The 17,531-nt window shown below is 54.0% G+C and overlaps 1 protein-coding gene across 7 annotated transcripts in view; it reads right to left on the reverse strand.

Moving 5' to 3' along the window:
• The window catches only part of SCUBE3 (signal peptide, CUB domain and EGF like domain containing 3), a 29,698-nt gene extending 13,700 nt beyond the window's left edge, over positions 1 to 15,998 (reverse strand). For 5 of the 7 annotated variants that reach the window (XM_088067256.1, XM_088067255.1, XM_088067257.1 and 2 more), the window contains exons 1-6: positions 15,495 to 15,998; positions 7,161 to 7,283; positions 6,112 to 6,237; positions 3,193 to 3,327; positions 2,121 to 2,246; positions 1,100 to 1,216 (exon numbers count right to left, since the gene is read on the reverse strand). In XM_088067256.1, coding sequence (XP_087923382.1) covers positions 1,100 to 1,216; positions 2,121 to 2,246; positions 3,193 to 3,327; positions 6,112 to 6,237; positions 7,161 to 7,283; positions 15,495 to 15,579 — 712 coding nt within the window. In that variant the 5' untranslated portion in view covers positions 15,580 to 15,998. Of the gene's footprint in view, positions 1 to 1,099; positions 1,217 to 2,120; positions 2,247 to 3,192; positions 3,328 to 3,428; positions 3,564 to 4,715; positions 5,133 to 6,111; positions 6,238 to 7,160; positions 7,284 to 15,494 lie in introns of those variants that run through there. The other 2 variants (XM_088067259.1, XM_088067260.1) reach the window with 2 other exon arrangements.
• Positions 15,999 to 17,531: the final 1,533 nt, after the last annotated feature.

The following is a 17,531-nucleotide window of genomic DNA, read 5'->3' on the forward strand; positions in this document are numbered from 1 at the left end:
CCAGCTGACACACCCGGGGTCCTGAGCTCCCCACCCAGGCACAGCAACAACCCTGGGAGGCTCCTCAGAGGTGGGACAGGACGCAGTGGCTGTGGGAACAAACATGAGGACGGCAGGGAGCAGGGGCTGCGAGTGCCGGCCAGCAGCCAGGAGGGATTGGGATCCATCCTGGGAGCAGGCTGGGGGACAGCAGTGACATTAAGGCAGCAGTGAGCTGAGGGGCAGGAGGGCTTTGCTGGGGGCTCAGCCCCCAGCACCCCTCAAAGCTGGCAGGGAGCAGCCAGGGGCTCAGGGGGCATCCTCTGCCCTGAGGAGGGAGCCGTCTGTGGAAAGCACGGAGGGTTTTCTGTTCAGGCACAGCAGGAACATGGGGAGCCAAAACCTCTCTTGCTTTCAGTTCCTTTTTCTTTTTCATTTTGCAGTAAGAACTCAAATGTCTCAAGCAATTGTGGACTTAATCATTCCCCAAATATAACATTTTTTAAATCAAAGCAGCTGTTAAACAGCACAAGCATATGAAACCAGTAAAACTTCTATCTCTGCTTGACGTTTTACAATTTGAAAATGCACACAGGAAAAGGACAATTCTGAGGGTGGTTGAGTTGTCAGGTTGTTGGGGTTTTGGATTTTTTGATTTTTGCAAGACAATTGTTCCTGAGCTGAGGCCCCACAACACCAAATTGGAACAGATTGCTGTGGGCAAACCTGCCCCATCCACATCCCTCCTCAAAAGCTGCCAGTGACAGCAACAGTAACAATTCCCAGCGTGGGGACATCCTCACAGCTCTCTCTTCAGCAGCACAGAAGCAGGCAGGGGCCCCTGCCCGCACCCCAGCAAAGCAACCTGTCCCCAGATGTCCCCTCAAGCACCACCAAGATCACTCCTGCTCCCCGTGGCTGTGCAGAGACACATCCCTGCACCCCCGGGTACCACAGCATCCCTCACACGCGCGCTAAGCTGCCCCGGTCTCAGCAAAAGGAAATCGCTGCATGCCCAAGGCTTGGGCAAAACCCTTCACCAGGCCAAGGACAAATCACCCAGGGAGGAAGATGAGCTATCCCCCTCCCAAACCCACATGTGGGCGATGGCCTCACCTACCTATGCACGTCACCCCGTCTGAGTGCAGCAGGAATTTGACGTGGCAGCCACACTTGGGCCCCTGGTCAGTGTCATCACAGGTGTGCTGGCAGCCCCCGTTCCCGTAGTTGCAGGTCACTGTGGGAGCAAAGCAGCAGTGTCACCACAGCCCCAGCTCCTTCCCTGCCTGGCATCCACATGTACCACATAAAGCTGGCTTGGAAACACCTTGTCCGTATCCTCAGAGACTTCTCTCCCTCCTTCCCTTCCTTCCTCCCTCACACATAATTCCTAAAGCCCTTCACTTTCCCTGTGGGATCTTAGCAGATGCATGTTGTTATGTGGTTTCTCATGTCCTCCCTCTGCATATCTGCTAAATGCCACCAGTGGAGTCCAAGAAAAGGTGGGCTGGCTGACCCTGAATCCCATGGAAGGGCGAAACTTTCCTGAGCTCTGGAATGCATAGGACCTTTTGGGAATCCCTGTCAGCCTTCCCCAGGGGGCAAGGTGTGCTGTTCATTTAGTTTATGATTAAACCTTTATTTCATCAGCTATTTTACACATTTGCTGCACACAGCAAATGAGAAACAAAAAAATAATTGCATAAAGACACACATATCTATTTAATAACTCTGGCACTGCCAGTGGGATGCTGGCAGGAGATCAGACAGGCTGAGAGCACCACAACCCCCAGGGGTTCCTGTGCTCCTCACATGCCAATTGCACTCTCCCTGTTCACCTCCCCTTTGGAAAGTGAAACACTGGGACAAGAACAGGGAATGCTGAGCCTCTGGGACCCCCTTGAACTGCCATTTCAGCCTGGTCATGTAAGGACACAACATCCCATAGTAAAGGGGGCTGCCAGAAGCATTGTCTATAAGGCAACAGAGGCAGAGCTGAGCATGCTGAGCTTCAGGATCAATGAACCAACTGCTATCAGGGGGTCAGGGCTTTGTTGCAGGAGCAGGAGGCGTCTGGGCCATGGGGACAGGGTTACGGGGTCCCTGGGAGGCCGTATCCCCAGTCCTGGAGTGCTCCTTACGTTTGCAGTCACGCTGGTTCTTGGTGAGCTCAAAGCCAGGGCGGCACTCGCAGGCGATGCCCCCTTTGGGGGTCTCCCGGCAGATGTGGGCACAGCCATGGTTCTTGTTCATGCAGTTCATACCTTCTAAAAGAGAAAACGAAGCAAAGAAATGCTCCAAAAGCTGCTGGCACCGGTCAGCAGTGGAAGGATGTCTGAGGTGGGATGGGGCGGGGAGATGAAGGAAACCTTGTCAGTGAGGACTTTGCGGGAGCAGGATAACCCTGGCCAGCTCCTGGCACAGAGCTGCTTGGGAAGATGGGCAAAACCACCTGGGAGCCTTTGACCTTTGATTCCCTCCCACCTTGGGTGAGACCTTGCTCCCACATCTCTCAGTGGCTTTAAACCCCATTGAGCTCAAGACCCAGCACCTGCATCCCTGTCCCCAGGAGGAACCACCCACTGTGGCACCAGGAGGAAGGAGCAGCCAGCTCATCCCTCCTGAACATGCAAGGGATTTGGACACAGGAGATGACACTGCAGCTGCTCCTGTCCTGGGCACGGTGAGATTCCTGGAGAGCTGGAGTGACCAGCACAGCTGGGAAGGAGGAAAGCAAAAACACTCAGCTGGCTTTGCCAAACAGCAGAGATAAAAATCAGCAGAGACACAAAAATCTCTCATTTCCTCCTATTTTGGCTAAGAGATTGCTCCAGACAGCAACAATTTAGAGTTGATACCGAGACAAAGGGCTCAGTGCTGTGCAAGACCTGGCAGGGGAAGATGTGTCTCTTAAGGTGGTGTGAGGACCTCCAGGTCCTTCTGTTTATCAATAAATTGCTCTGGGCATAGGATTAATGTCCCCTGCTCAGTATTGTTGTGCCTGGTCAAGGGGCCTGTGAGGGTTTTGCTGCAGGACATTTGTGACCTCTCCCAATGTGCCTGCTGCAGATTCACTTTCAAATCTGCCACACCAAGAAGCCAGCAGCAGCACCTAAACCCAGGCAGGAGTGGCCAGAGGTGACAGAGGACAGACCTGCCTGATAAAGGCAGGGATAGAGGGTGCCCCAGAGTGTGGAACTGCTGAGCACTGACCTTCAGGGCGCTGGATGCAGGTGTGCTGGTTGTCACTGAGGAAGAAGCCCTCCCGGCAGAAGCACTCGTAGCTGCCCATCATGTTGACACAGGTCTGCTGGCAGCCGCCGTTGCCCTCCGAGCACTCATCCAGGTCTGCAGAGAGAAGGTGGCAGGGGGTGAGCACAGCTCCTTGGCACACCAAGGTGATGGGGACTGGCTGGGACAGATCTGCTGGGCAGTAACTTCTGCCTTACATCTGTGATCCTGCAGCTGGAAGGAAGGGGAATGCTTAGCAGTGCAGGGTTGAAGGCAAAGCACAGCAGGAGTGGGTGCAGGGATCACACAGCTTCCCTGACAGATGGCCTCATTTTACAGAAGAGAACACCAGACCACAGAGAAAGGGGTTTTCCTTGTTCCAGAAAACTCAAAGCACCCTGGGTGCTCATGCAGGATGCTGGCTGCAGCCGGCCCCTGCTCCCAGCCCCTCAGAGCCTGTTGCCAGCTGGGGATGCCTGCACTTCATTAGGAAGAGCTGGGAAACCTTAGCCCAGAGCAGGGATAATTACTTGTAAGGAGACTCGCATCCCCTGCCCTCACACCTGTTTTGATTTAACAAGCCAAGGCTGCAAGGGGCTGAGATGTGGCCCCGTGGCAGCAGCAATGCCTTCACTCCAGGCTGCTTCTGCTCCAGCCCTGCAAAAACCTGCATTCAATGAACAGTAACTGCCCATTGCTCTCTCTTTAGAGGCTTTTTTGGGACAGTGGTCCAAGCTGAACTCACCAGTGCCTTGAGGAGCCAGAGCACCCAGGACACCGGGCTTGGGCAGAGACAAATCTGTGTCGTGGCCTCCCCTTGCCCCCTCTGCCCGCGAGGCTGGGTGATGGTGTCAGGCCAGGAAGCGAGGGGCCCCATGCCAAAGAAAACGTCCTGTGAACTCGAGCGTTGCAGAGCTGTGGCTGAGGGGAAAACTGAACCCAGCCAGCATCACCCACCGGAAACGCCACAACAGCGGCTCAGTGACGGCATGTGCCAGGGGCTCCCAGGCCCCCCAGCATCAGCCCCCTCCCCAAACAGCACAGCACGCACCAAACCCCTTGCTTTTGGGCAAAATGGATGGAGAGATGGATGCCCCAGCAGTGTGGGTGCCTTGCACTGTGCCTCAGCTCCTGGCGAGGCCTGAGGGGACGCTCAGAAATATCAAAGCAGCTCTAGCTGGAAATAGCCAGTGGAGCCCAGGAGCACCCCACAAACTTGCTGTCTTGGAAAGGAGGTGTTGAAAACACCCTCTCACCCACAGTGAGGGCTGACACCTCACCTGGCTGCAGCCAGGCATCCTCTGCGATGGCAGGGAGCTCATGGCTTCCTCCAGTGCTCATCCCAGCCAAGCTATGTCCCGCAGATGCCAATAACCCCACTCTCAAATCCCTCCACTTAAAACAAGGACTTAATGTTTTACAACTTCTCCTTCCATCTCTGCTCAAAAATGAGAAGGTAGCCGTTCAAACCCGATGGCTGAAACAAGACTCCACAGCTCTAATACCTGTTTTATTAACGGCAACGGAGGTGGGCTGAAACCAGCATGGCCTATGTCAGGACGGGGGCTTGAATTCCTGTCCTGGTTCAAAAGGTCACCCAGGGTGGGCAGTGGAGGGGCTGGTGGTGGGCACGTACCCTGACCCCTCTCCAGCTCAGCTCCTGCCCATGGCACTGGCAAAGCTTGGGCACAACACCCTGCTTTGCTCTGCTCCTCTTTCTTTTGACTAAAAGGGGATGCAGGCAGGTTAGGAAAAGCACATCAGGATCAGGCATGAGATGTGGGATGAGCTAAGGAAGGGCTCTAGGTGGGAGCCAGCATGCTCCCCCCACATCCCTGCTTGCCCGGCTGCTCCCAGCCATCTCCATCCCCTCCCACCCAACTCTGTAAACACATGACGTCCAGCTTTCCTTTCTTCTCCTCGGGCCCATCGTCCTCCGGGAGAGGAAGGCAGAGCCGCCCGCCCGCGCCTCCTCCCAGCTGTGTAAATCTCCCCCCTCCCCGAGGAGGCTGCAAAGATCCCGGTGATGGTGCTTAATGCAAAGCGTATGTGTCCATAATCCCTTCCCCCTCCTCCTCCTCCTCTCAGTGACGAGCTCATTAATGACCCCTCTGCAGACACTAATTAGAAAATAGCCTGAGCTGCAGGCGGAGGGAAGCGGGCGGCCCTGGCCCCGGAGCTCCCACCGCGGATGCCGCGGGAGGATGCGGGTGACGGGCGCGGGCAGCTCCGCGGGCCCCGGGGCTCTGACGGGAGCTTTGGCTCCGCCGCGGCCGGATGGAGTTTCGGGGGGTGGGAAGCGGCAAGGAGGATGCACGGCCGCGCCGTAGGCAGATGCCGGGTTTGTCTTGGCGCGGGGATTATTTATCCAGTCCCTTCGCTGGTTCCCATCCCCACCATATTTGCTATTAACTCATCTATTTTGGCAGGTGCAGGGCTGACCTCAAGCACGAGCGGAGCGAGTGGCAGGGCCCGGGTGAGCTCGTCCTGCCCTCGGCAGCGGCACAGAGCTGCTGGCCCGGCCACTTGCTGCAGCAGGATGCAGCTGTGGGGAGCCTGTGCCTCACCCTCAGCAACTCCAAACCAAACTCTCCCGGTTTTGCCTCACCCCAACCCTCCCAGTCTACAAATGGACCCACAGAAGGAGTTTTTCTCCCAGCACTGAACATCCTTCCTTGGCATCACCCCCGTGTAATGGGGAGCAATCCTGTCCCCAGCGAGTCACTGCAGCACAGGACATGCCTGCAGTGGCTTCATGCCCTGAGAGTGCCACCAAGTTCCACAGCTCCACAGCGGGTCTCAGGCTCTTGGGTCTTGGGAAGTGCCCAGCAAAGTAAGCCAGCAGGTCGTTCCTAAGGTGCTGGAGCAGCTGAGGAACTGCAGCATGCTGACATCCCTCACCTAAGCAGTTGTGGCCGTCGTGTGCCAGGCGGAAGCCATCGTAGCAGGTGCAGCGGTAGTTGCCGGGGATGTTCACGCACTCATGCACGCAGCCCGCGTTGTCTTCCCGCTCGCACTCGTCAACATCTGGGGAGAAGAAGGGTGGGAGAGCTGCAGGGCTGCCCTGGCTGCTGCCTGCCAAGGGTGCTCTCCATCTCCAGCATCCTTCCCACCAAGCTGGCAATGGGCGCTGGGGTCTTCTGCTCTCTCTGCCTATTCCAGCTGGTTGTCAGCTCCATTATCACCTGCAGCATCCCTCCAGACCCTATAAAAACATCCCCATTCTCCCCAGCCTAGGTGCTGGACTCCCAGCTAACCCAGTCTTGCAGCTTTAGCTTGGTGCAGAGTGCTGGGAACCTCTTGGGATTTCCCAGGGTTCTGGCAGAGCAGCCTGTCTCCATGGCAAAGCCCTGCAGTGCCTGGAGCACTTTAATCCCTCTGCTATTTGTACTTGGCCCATCCTGACCCTGAACCTGCTTCGAGCAGAGCTGAGAATTTTTCCCCTGCCCCAATCCTGCTTTCCTGCTGCTGCTCCATGGAGCCCATTTTCTTTCCATTCCCCACTCAGTTGTATCTATAGATAGATATATGCCTATACCTATATCAATACTTACATTTATACTTGTATCTACATCTATATTGATATTCACATCATCTATATGTCTATTTCTCTTATTTTTAAGTTTCTGATGTTTTAGCTGCTAATGCAGTTCTGCAGCCTCAGGGCCAGAAATCCTGCAGGAAAATAAGCCCAGCTTTGTTTAAAACAAGCCCAAACCATGCCAGGACTATGGGTGCCACCATCACCAGCAAGGACAGAGTCCTCTCTGTCCCCATGCACTGTCATCAGGAGTTTGGGGCAAAAAAGATAAATAAAATGTTTACAATGGGCTGGGGTGAACAAGCGGCCTTTTTACATGGGCCAGTGCTGATGAGCCACCACTGGCCTCTGACCTACTAGGGCTGTCACTTGTCAGTAGGGCTCTGGCTCTGGAGCAGCGTGTCCCTACCTTTGCAGTGCTTCCCATCCCCAGTGTAGCCGGACTTGCAGATGCACTTGTAGGACTTGGGGGTGTTCTGGCAGATGGCATCGATGTGGCAGTTGTCGGTGCCTTCCACGCACTCGTCAACATCTGCAAGAGGACAAGTGAGGGGAACAAAGGGGAGATCCTAGGACCTCTACCCTTGTCCCCATGGCAGCCACCACCCCAGGTGACAGATCCCAGCAGTCTCTGGCTCCTCAACCAGCCCTGACACAGCCAGTGATGGGCTCTGGACATGGTGAATCACTCGGTCCACTCCCAAACAGCATAACCTCTGTCCCTTCTTGGGCACATCACCCTGAGTTTCATGTGTCTGATGATAGAAAATGCTGCTCCAGCATTCCTAGTCCAGGCTGGAGCCAGCCCAGGCAGAGGTGAAAGTCTCTGTCTCCAATTAGCTGTTTCCTGAGCCGACCAGGCACACAAATAATTGTCATCACTTTCTATTCTGAGGTGCCAAGAAATGTGCACGAATTAGCAGGGACCACACTAAATAAACCTGGGAGACAGGAGTGAGAAGCAGGAGGGAGAACTGGGAAAAGCATCAAGGCTTCCGTGGGGACATGGACAAAATTAGCATTATCTCCATCCCTCTTTGCCCCTGAACCTCCTTTGGGATGCAGTGCAGTGGTACCCAGGACATCACGTCCAGAGCTCCACGTGGTGGCAATGGCCTCAAGCAGCAGTGCCCAAGGGTTTGCTGTGACAGGAGGCTGTGGGAGTGGAGGTTTTAGTAATATTTGGGAAATGGAGAAGCCTCAAGCACACAGACAGTGGAGGTTTGTGAGCAAAAGGCTGTTCAGCTGGCTCTCACTGCCCTCCCTGCTCTGGCAGTCAGGGAGATGTAGTGCCCTGAAGTGGGCACATCCCCTCTGTGACTGCCAGTGCCTGGAGATCAGGCTGCTGAGGGCCAGGTGGGGGCTGAGCATTACCCACAGCCCCTCAGGTATGGCAGGGCTCCCAGAACAGCCCAGGCTCCAGCTCCACGTGGGGAGCATCAGCGCTGCTCCTGGAGGGATTTGCCTCCACCTACTCTCAAAGCTATAGGAAGCTTCTCACTGGGGAAGTGAGAGTCCTTCCAGCTTCTCTGTGCCCCCTCAGGAGGAGCACGAGGCTTCAAAGCTCTCAGCTGCCTTTCAAAAACTGCTTTTCAGCAGCCCCAAGAACAGAAGTGCTCTGGGAGCTTCCCAGAGACCCAAAACATCCCTGCAAGTGGCGGGCAGGCAGGAAGCCCTGCAGCCCCGTGGGACAGGGGCCATGGCCACGGGAACGCCAGCCTGAGCCCTGTCCCGGCCACCCCGGTGGCTCTTCCTTGCCGGGAGATGTGAGTCACCCTGTTGGGAGGAGAAGAGCTTTGTCTCTGCACCGGGGAGGCACGTGCCTGTGCATTGTATAAATATTTACAGCCCGCATTCATATTTGTTATTTGACATTAGCCATGGCGCGCGGCCACCACAGCCTCCCTTGGGCCATTAATCACCGGCTGGAGGCTGACCCACCACGGTGGGGACAATGGAGGGATTGCACAGGGACCAGGGCCCTGCTCCTGGCTGGCACCTACAACAGCTGTGGCACTGGTCATGGTACCACAGTGCTGAGGCTCCCATAGCACCCAGTGTCATCTCCTGCCCGTGCCAGGGGTCCCATGGGGTTCTCGTCCCTTTGAAGAGCTGAGTGTGGCTGTTCAGCATCCCAGTGACTTTGCCTTGGGCTCCTGCATCCCTCACTGGGCTCCCAGAGGGGTGGTGGGAAGCTGTGGCACTGGAGTAGGGGGATGTGGAGGGTGCCAAGTGCTGGCCACAATGTGCATGGGAACTCAGTGGCAGCAAAGCTGATGCTGACCCAAAGGTCTGCTGAACCTGCAGATCCTGGTCCTGGCCCTGCAGGTTGGGATCTCCCCTTCAGATATTCCCCCAAAGTTATAAATCACATTGTGGTGCTTCGAGCCATGGTGCCAAGGTGACAGCTGTGTGGTCCAGCACCCCGGGCACTCCCCCCAGCACACAGGTGGGAACCAGCACCCAAACAGTTCAGAGCATCCAGCAAACCCCATCTCCTGCCCCTAAAAACGCTCAGAACATGAAGCGTCAACCAGGCATAAATCACATCATTGAAAATTTCCCAGCCTTTTGCCAGGAATCTCACTTTTGGGGGAATTTTATTTCCTATTTCTGTTTCCTTCTGCTCTGTCAAACTCAACCATGAACAACATGCATGAGGCACCAAATGCATCTCTGGCCCTTTCCCACTCACACATGTATAGCATCCTTTTTTTTTCCTATTTTTTTTTTCTTTTTTCCCATTCTCTAACTTTGTTCTCTAACTTTGGAAAGATTACACAACAGCAAAAGTACAAAAGAAAACATTATCAATTTTCCACCCTGTAATTTTTCCAAAGCTGGAGTAATTCTGAAAGGTTACGGGATTATTTAAAAAAAAAAGAAAAAAATTGTCTGTGGGAAGAGTGAATAAATACCCCCATGGGCACCCCAGGAGCTGTCCCAGGATTGGCAAAGATCCCAGTCTTAGAATGCTGAAATTTTGGCTCTTCAGTATCTTTCAGAAATGATGTAGTGAATTTAAGTAAAACCTTCTGAAAAGCTCAATTTTTAGCATTTTTGTCAACACAAGCAGCATTTTCCCATGAAAGGGAAGGTTTCCTCTCAGGGCAGCCTGTTTTTCCTGCAGGAGAATTTTCTCCATACAGAAAGGCCTCACTGCAGGTGCTCTGAGTTGCTGCCACATGTGAGAGGGTTCATCTCCAAGACAAGTGAAGATTTTTTTTTAAAAGTAAAAAATAATTTCTAATGTTCTTGACCCTATTTGCTCTCCGTAATTTCTCTCTGGAGTGTGCCCTGCTTGTCCCCCTACTCTGGGGACCAGCTCCATTCACAGTCCCAAATCCAGGTGGGCTTTTTGGAGGGTTTGCCAGTCCCCCTGCAGACCTGTACCCCTCCAGCCCCTCCAGCTCTTCCTTCCAAATAATCGAAATAATCAAACAAATAATCAAATAACCCTGGTTATCACCCTAGGCTGTCTGAAATGAGCCCAAACTGGGCGGCGCAGAGGGGCGCACCTCCCTCGCACTGGGGAATTCTGCTCCCGGAGGGGAATTTGATTTGGATGAAGATGTTGAAGCCCCATCTCCCTGTTCGACCGCGCTGGGGCTGCTTAGGGCTCCTGGGAGGGCAGGAGCATCCCTGGCACGGCCACCGCCGGGGGCTGCGGCGAAGGGCAGGAGGTTGCGCGCTCGCCCCGCGCCTCGGGCCATGTTTTTTATTCCGTTGTGGGTGGGATTTTCCAGCGCTGGCTGTTGGGCCCCGTTCCGCTCCAGCTGCAGCTTTATTCTTCATTTCAAAGGCAGCGGAGGCAGACGGTTTCAACGCCACTGCCATTTCGAGCGTTCCAAAAGTGGGGGGACCGCCACGTCCCCGGGACCGGCGCGCACCCACCGGGAGCCGAAGGGCTTTGACTGAGGGCCGGGGGGAGGCGGTGGCAGAGCCCCCGGGCACCACCTCTGTGCCCTGCGGTGTCACACCCGACAGCGAGTAGGGGGATAAAGCAACAGCTCGTATATTTTTAGAGCCTGGATTGAGGCTCTTTCCTTATTTTGTTTTAAAAAAAATAATGAAAGATGGTTTTAGCTGTAGGCCAAAAGTCCCGATAAATTTGAGGAGGGGGGTGAGACGGGATAGCAAAAACTGGCCAGAAAAATCCTAAACAAACAAACCCACCATCCTTTTTCCCCCTCTCCTGCAAGCGCTTCAGCTTTTTTCTACAAATTAATTTTATTCTTTGTTTTTATATAGGCATATATACTAACAGCCTGTCTGTATGGGGATGTGTGTGTAGCTGTTGGCAGACATGCAGAATTTCCACTCAGCCTTAATGCCAAATTTAAGTTTTATAACTTCAGTAGCTCCTTTTACCAGGGTATTAATAACCACCTCAGACACTGTGGTGCAGTTTATTAATCATTTGTTCGTCCAGGGAGCTCGCAAGGGCGACTCATGCTGCACCACAGCATGATGGGCTCAGGGTATGGCCATGGGCAGTGGCAGCCCCTGGGAGGGGATATGGGCCAGGAGAGGGGAGGAGGATGCTCTGCAGGGGCAGCTTTCTGTAAATTGGCTAAAGAGGAGTCATCAGCACTCAGAGATCCTGACTCAGGTGCTGGGTGATGTCGTGCTGTCAGGATGGGTGTGCCAGTGGTCTCTGGGCAGGTCCCTGTGCACAGGATGGCTCAGAGGGGATGTCCGCATCTCACCATGCAATGACCCCTGAACCAGCCCGGTGCCCTGCACATCCACCCAGCTTTCCCAAAAGAAGGTTGGACACAGGAGATGCAGCTCCAGCACTTGGCCCTGTGGAATGATGGAGTACAGAAGGAGGAGGAACCCCAAGTCACAGCGAGGACCTGAGGCCACTCCCAGCCTGGTGACCCTACCGTCCAACGCCCAGACCCTGCCCTGTAACCCTCACCATGGGTTTTGCTTCCCCACAGCTTTCAATGACTCAGCAAAGGGCTTTTTTTATCCCACTCATTTAAGCTTCCCATTCCCATAAGGGCAGAGCCAGGTGAGCTGTCCATCCTCTGCAGCAGTCCAGCTCATCCTGGTGGATCCCAGTTCCTCCACCATTCCCTAGGTAGGAAATGCTCTCTCCATCTCCTCGTGCCAACCCTGGTCACTTCAACCCAATTCCATCACCACTTCCCTGCAGAGGGTTTGATGCTCCATGCCAGCAGCGTGTTCATCTCCCCATGGAATTCTCATTGCTGTTGTTCCTTTGGCATATCAGGCTGACCCAGCCTTGCCTTAAAAAATGTGTTTGTTTGTTTTTTGCTCCCGGGAGCAACAATCTCAAGATCTCCAGCGGGGACACAGCCTCTCCAAAACACAGCTGGGCATCCTCCAGTGCTGCCTGACAGAGCAAACTTTATTTGCCATCCCAGGCTTCTCCTAAAGCCTCTCAGGGGACTTAGAATTTTGAAAGTGAAGGTTAAGGTCAATCATGCATACTTTTTTCCTAAACAGAGTACTCTGGTGTGGCTGTCTGCGAAGGAAAAAATCTATATAAAAAGAAAAGAACCCCAGCTCCTGAGTATTTTGAGAGAGCAATACATCAGCACTGGAAGACTCAAGGTGTCTGAATATTTATACTCCAGTTGGCAGTTACAAAAAAACTCTTCTTCCCTCCTTCCTACCCACCCCCTCCCCTTTTTTAATCTCGGTACAGGCACGGTAGACACCCTCAGTCAAAGATCTCCTTTGAACTGTGCATGTGAAATGTTTACAGTTTTACATTTCATATTTCAGTGGGGTGGAGGGGACAGGCACAACAGTCACACACTGTGAATGCTGGAGAGGTAGGAAGGCAGAGGCCAAGGGGGAGGAGGTTTGGCGGCAATGGGAGGAGAATCAAACATCATCTCCACGCTGCAATTGGAAAATTTTAGACTCCTTAAAAAAATACAGACAAATAATCCCTGGCGGTGTAGGTTTTGCAGGTGCATCCCACCACACCAGCCCCTCACGTGGGACAGTGGCTGTGGCCCTGGGCAGCCACACAGCACCAGCCAGGAGAGCTGGTGTCAGCCGTGAACCATTGAGTGGGCTGGGCTGAGGCTGTCATCCTGCCCAGGACCCTGAACTGGGGTGCTGGGAATGCCAGGGGCTGCAAATTGGGGTGCTGGGGTCTCCCAGGGAGACGCTGCCTCTCCCTCCCGGCCCCACACCACATCATCATCTGAGGGGATGTACAATTAGTTGCAAGGAAAAGTGGCAAATCCTGGGATGTGTTCCCAGTGATGAGGGTCTGCCAGAAGGGCTGGCATTGCCTGAGGATGGTGCAGAGCTGCCAGTCCCTGGGCTCTGTCCTCCCAGCCTGCAGGGAGGGACTGATGTGGGCAGACAGCAGGTAAGGGCACTGCTCCAGTGAGAGCAGGAGCTCAGGGCAAACCCTTCTGTCTGGAAGGCTGTGAGATGGACTGACAGACAAGAGGTTGGAACTGGTGACATTATCTATCCAAAACCTGGAGGACTGGTGGGCACAGCAACGTGTGGGCAGCTTGGCCTGGGGACCACAGGGAGACAGTCCAACCCAGATGTGAACGCATGTCAGGAGCCTCCTCCCTATGGCTATTTAGATTTATATTGTCAGTTCTCTTGAAAGCTTCCCTAGCCCTAAGCTAACTCCAAAGCCAGATAGGTCCAGTGGCAGACACCCTCCTGGCCCAGAAGACAGCTCTCTAAATCCTTCCTTCCCCACAGGCTAAACTTTGCAGGGTAATGCAGTACAAGAAATGAGCCAGCAACCCCAACCCATGACACAAGGTTACCCCATCAAGATAAGACCATCCCATGGGAGAGGAGCCCTTTCCAGCCCGTGACAATCACCTGGCAGGGGTGGCTGTCCCTCAAAAGGGCAAAGGTTTTGGGGAGATGTGTGCCCCATCCTTGGGGTGTCACCTGGCGCACACGCCTGATGCTTTTGAGAAATACCCTGCTAACACGTCCCAGACACACACAGTGGGTTCAAAGAGCTCAGTGACAGTCAGAAAACCCAGGAGGAAGCAGGTTCTGAGGAAAGGCACATGTTGTACCTGCCATCAGTGATGCCCTAATGATGCCCGTGAGTTTGGTCTCATCCAAAAAGGACCAGCACCAGGCCCAGAGCCCTTGCATCCCCATAGGCACCAACCTTTGCCTCTCAGCAGACATCTTCCCCCCTCCCCAGCTCATAGAACCCCTCAAGTGGATTCCTGAGAGAGATCAATTCTCCAGCACAGCCCCGTGGCTGGTGAGCAAGCGCTGTCCCAGGGTGATGCACCCCGGCACAGGATTGAGCTCACCTCTCTCCACCCCCACTCCACTCCTCTCCTTCCCTGAAGGGATCTGTCAAGTCTCTGCACGATGGAATTTCACTTTGCTATTTTAATGCAAGTCTGGCTCAGGCTTAAATGGAACTGGAAACCAAAAGACCTTAATAAATAAATATTATGATAAGAAATGAAAGCAATGCATACACTCAAGATAATTTGAGGGGGGATAAAAACCTAGGCATTCCTTTCTGTGCCTAAATCATAAAGCTTTATGTGAAGTTGGATGCCTTCTCACCAAACCTTTGCCCTAGAAAATCTCTCCTGCTTGCCCAGGCTGCCCTCCGGAGAAGTCGCCTATTGTTTTAGAAACACTTTGAGCCAGATAAGACAATAGCCTTGAAATTCCTTCTAACTTTGTCAGTGACAGGGCTCGGGCGACCATGCGCGTGGCTGGAATCCTCCTACAAGAGACCTTTCATTATATCCTGCGCTCCGAGATTTCATCCACATGCTATTTAATCTCCCCGTACGCATAAACATGCAGCCGCCACAACAGCACAGCCAGAGCTGGGCTGGAGAAACCTTACATGCTATGGAAAGAAAAAGAGAAAACCCGGCAGATTGTACAGATAGTGGTGAATTTAGGAGAAAAACCCCCTTTGAGACAGCCCAGAGGATCATGTATAGGGCTGTGTGTGCTCGTGTAGGCGCACGCACTCCCGTGCGTGTGTATAGAAAAAATCTGAGCTAAATATAGAGGTGCTATAGAAAAGCAAAGGTATAGATAGACCATACATAAAGCTCCGTGTGTACGTCTGGGAAGGGGAGGCTCTGGCTCAGTACAGGAGTTGTGAAACAGAAAAGCCCAAAGTTGATAAGGATGGGACATGCCTCTCTTTCCAGGGGAAGCAGCTCCCTTAATTTTCAGGCTTAGCTGTGCTCAGCTACCCGAAGTTTCCTGCTGCCCACAGCCGTGCAGCCAACATCTGCGATTCCTTCGTGCCGATGAGAAGTCCCCGAGCACAGATGCAGCCTCCCGGCGTTATCAACACCCGCTCCGCCATCCCTGCCCTCCAACCCAGCCCGGAGCAGCCTCCTCACCCATCTCACAAGACACAAAACCAGCAGAGCCCCCCAAGCTCTTCCAAACAGCCACATTTTGCCTGTGATGGATGCAGACTTGTTTGCCCACCCTAATTTTCTGCCCCTGCACTCCCTGCCTTGAGATAAAGAGTCCAAACCAGAAAAACCTAAAGTCTAAGAAACACAACTCATTAAAGAGTTTACAAACCCAACCCCAGCTCCAAGGCAGTAGGCGAGAATATCTGCACGCGACGTTTAAAATCCCCTCCACTGTTTGTTGTTACTGCTGCTGCCTTTTCCAGCCTGCACTTAAACCCCAGCTCTAATGAGGAGATCCGGCTGCCCAATCCACACATCAAACAGCAAACCTTCAAGCAGGGAAGATTTTCTCTTACCTTGACTGGCTTTATTTGCCAGCGTGTTTCCAGAGTGGAGGAGAAAGAAAAGGATGGAAAATCCAGCAATCTGCAAAGCTCCCATTGCAATCCCAGTCTGCAGGGAGGAGCGGGGGCAAGAAGGGGGATTTCTAGTGCTTTAAAGGAAACAAGGGGCTGAGCATGCGAAGGAAAATCAAGGGGAGGAAGGGGCTCTCTCCTTGCAGTGTGTGAGACAGAGGGAGGGAAGGGAACTGAATTGATGGAAAAAGCTGCTCTGGGTTCAGTTTGGGGCTCTTGGTGTTGCTGAAGAGGAGAGATCGAGGGAGGGAGACCCAGGGCAGTTGGAGGAAAGTGGACTCTATCGCCCTCTCTCTGGCGGCTGCTCTGATCCCTTCTCCTCTTTTTTTTTTTCTTTTTTTTTTCCCCCCCTTAAATAATCCCAGCCAATTCCATTTTGCAAGAGCAGCAGCAGCAGGAGCAGGAGCAGCAATGCTGGAGGGGGGAAGCAGGCGCCTTGCCCTGGTGCTGGGGACCTGGGAAAGGGGAGTGGAAAGGAGAGCCCCATCCAAGCAACGCCCTTTTTCTCTCTCCCAGCCTTTCTTTCTTTCTTTCTATTTGGCTTTGGTTACTCCTTCACGGCTCCCCCCCTCGCACCCCCAAGGCTGGGCTTTGCCTGCAGGAATTTACAGTCTGCGCTGAAGGAGAAGGGCCAGTAGCCATGGAGACTGCTTCCCTGGGAGCAGGGAGGTCAGGCAGAGACCATGGGCGATCAATGCATCAATGCATCAATGCAAAGCCCCCCGCAACCCCCAGACCCACCCTGCACCTCGCAGCCCCTCGGCCAGCCGAGGGCTTGGGGTGGTGACAAGGGAAGGGGGGCCAGGGGGAGGCGTATGGCATGGGAAAAGGCAAAGGGTAGAAAAGAAAAGGAGAAGGAAAAAAATATATATAATTAAAAAACCCAAGAGTTTGCAAATGGCACGACCTGGCTGGGCTTGGTGGCTGCAGGAGCATCTCGGGGTGCTGGTCAGGGGAAAACAAGGCCGGAGAGCAGCTCTGCTGGCTGCCCTGAGAGGTGGGAGAAAGACTGGGAAAAAAGGTGGAGGGGGAAGAAAAATAACTTTCTGAAATATTCAGGGATGGTTTGTTTGCTTGTGGGACCTTCTCACAGCCCAGTACCCTGGAGCTGGGGGCACCCCAGGGAGGCAGGTGGACCCCTGCCCCACCTGGGACCGTCCTTGCACTGGGAGCTGCTGGCACCATCTCTTTTCCGGGGTGTTCCTGCTCCCCAAACTGGGAGAGGCATCGCCAGCCAGGAAACTGCAGTGGGAGATAAGGCTGGAGCCAGGAGCGGGATCGGGAGAAAGGTGTGCAGTTATTCCACCTGTGCAGGGATGGGGTCCGACAGCCCTAGCGGTCATCCTGCCCAGAGGGTCATCCTGCCCACAGGGTCATCCTGCCCAGGGGCTCCCTCCCAGCCCACTGTGCTGCCCCTACACCCTCCTGAAACCCCTTTTGTCCTAATAACCCCTGAAGATACCACAAAGGGGGCTGGAGGCAGTGGGAAATGTCCAGCTAAGCCAAAGCACCCTCGGTGGAGAAGAGGGACTGCAGCTGGACAGGAGGATGCTGAAGACTCACTGGGTCTTCCCCTACAAAAACACCCCCTCCCTGGGCTGCCCTCACGGGACAGGGACTTTCCCTTTGGGAGGGAGTTTGCAGGAGCGCACCAATAGACCAAACCCATCCCTGGCACAGCCAGGCTCCACGGGAGCTGGTAAGGGGCAAAGGTGCACAAATGATCCCTAAAGCTGTAAAAAAATGTTGTACATAATAATATGAATGTGGAGGTGCTGTCCTTAGGATGTGTTGGGAGAGGACTGTGACCCACCAGTGGCAATGTGCTGACCCACCAGTGGCAATGTACTATCTCACTGAGCACTGCCACTGGAGGAAGCCAGCTCCAGTCTGTACCAGGAGCTCCTGGGTACAAAAGCTCCTTCCCTGAGGTGTGGAGCAGGATGGAACTCTGGTCATTGCAGCCCACATCCTGAT

Source organism: Pseudopodoces humilis, chromosome 26 (assembly GCF_049639895.1).
Source record: "Pseudopodoces humilis isolate 2021_Gansu_Grassland_sample_001 chromosome 26, ASM4963989v1, whole genome shotgun sequence".
Taxonomy (NCBI): domain Eukaryota; kingdom Metazoa; phylum Chordata; class Aves; order Passeriformes; family Paridae; genus Pseudopodoces; species Pseudopodoces humilis.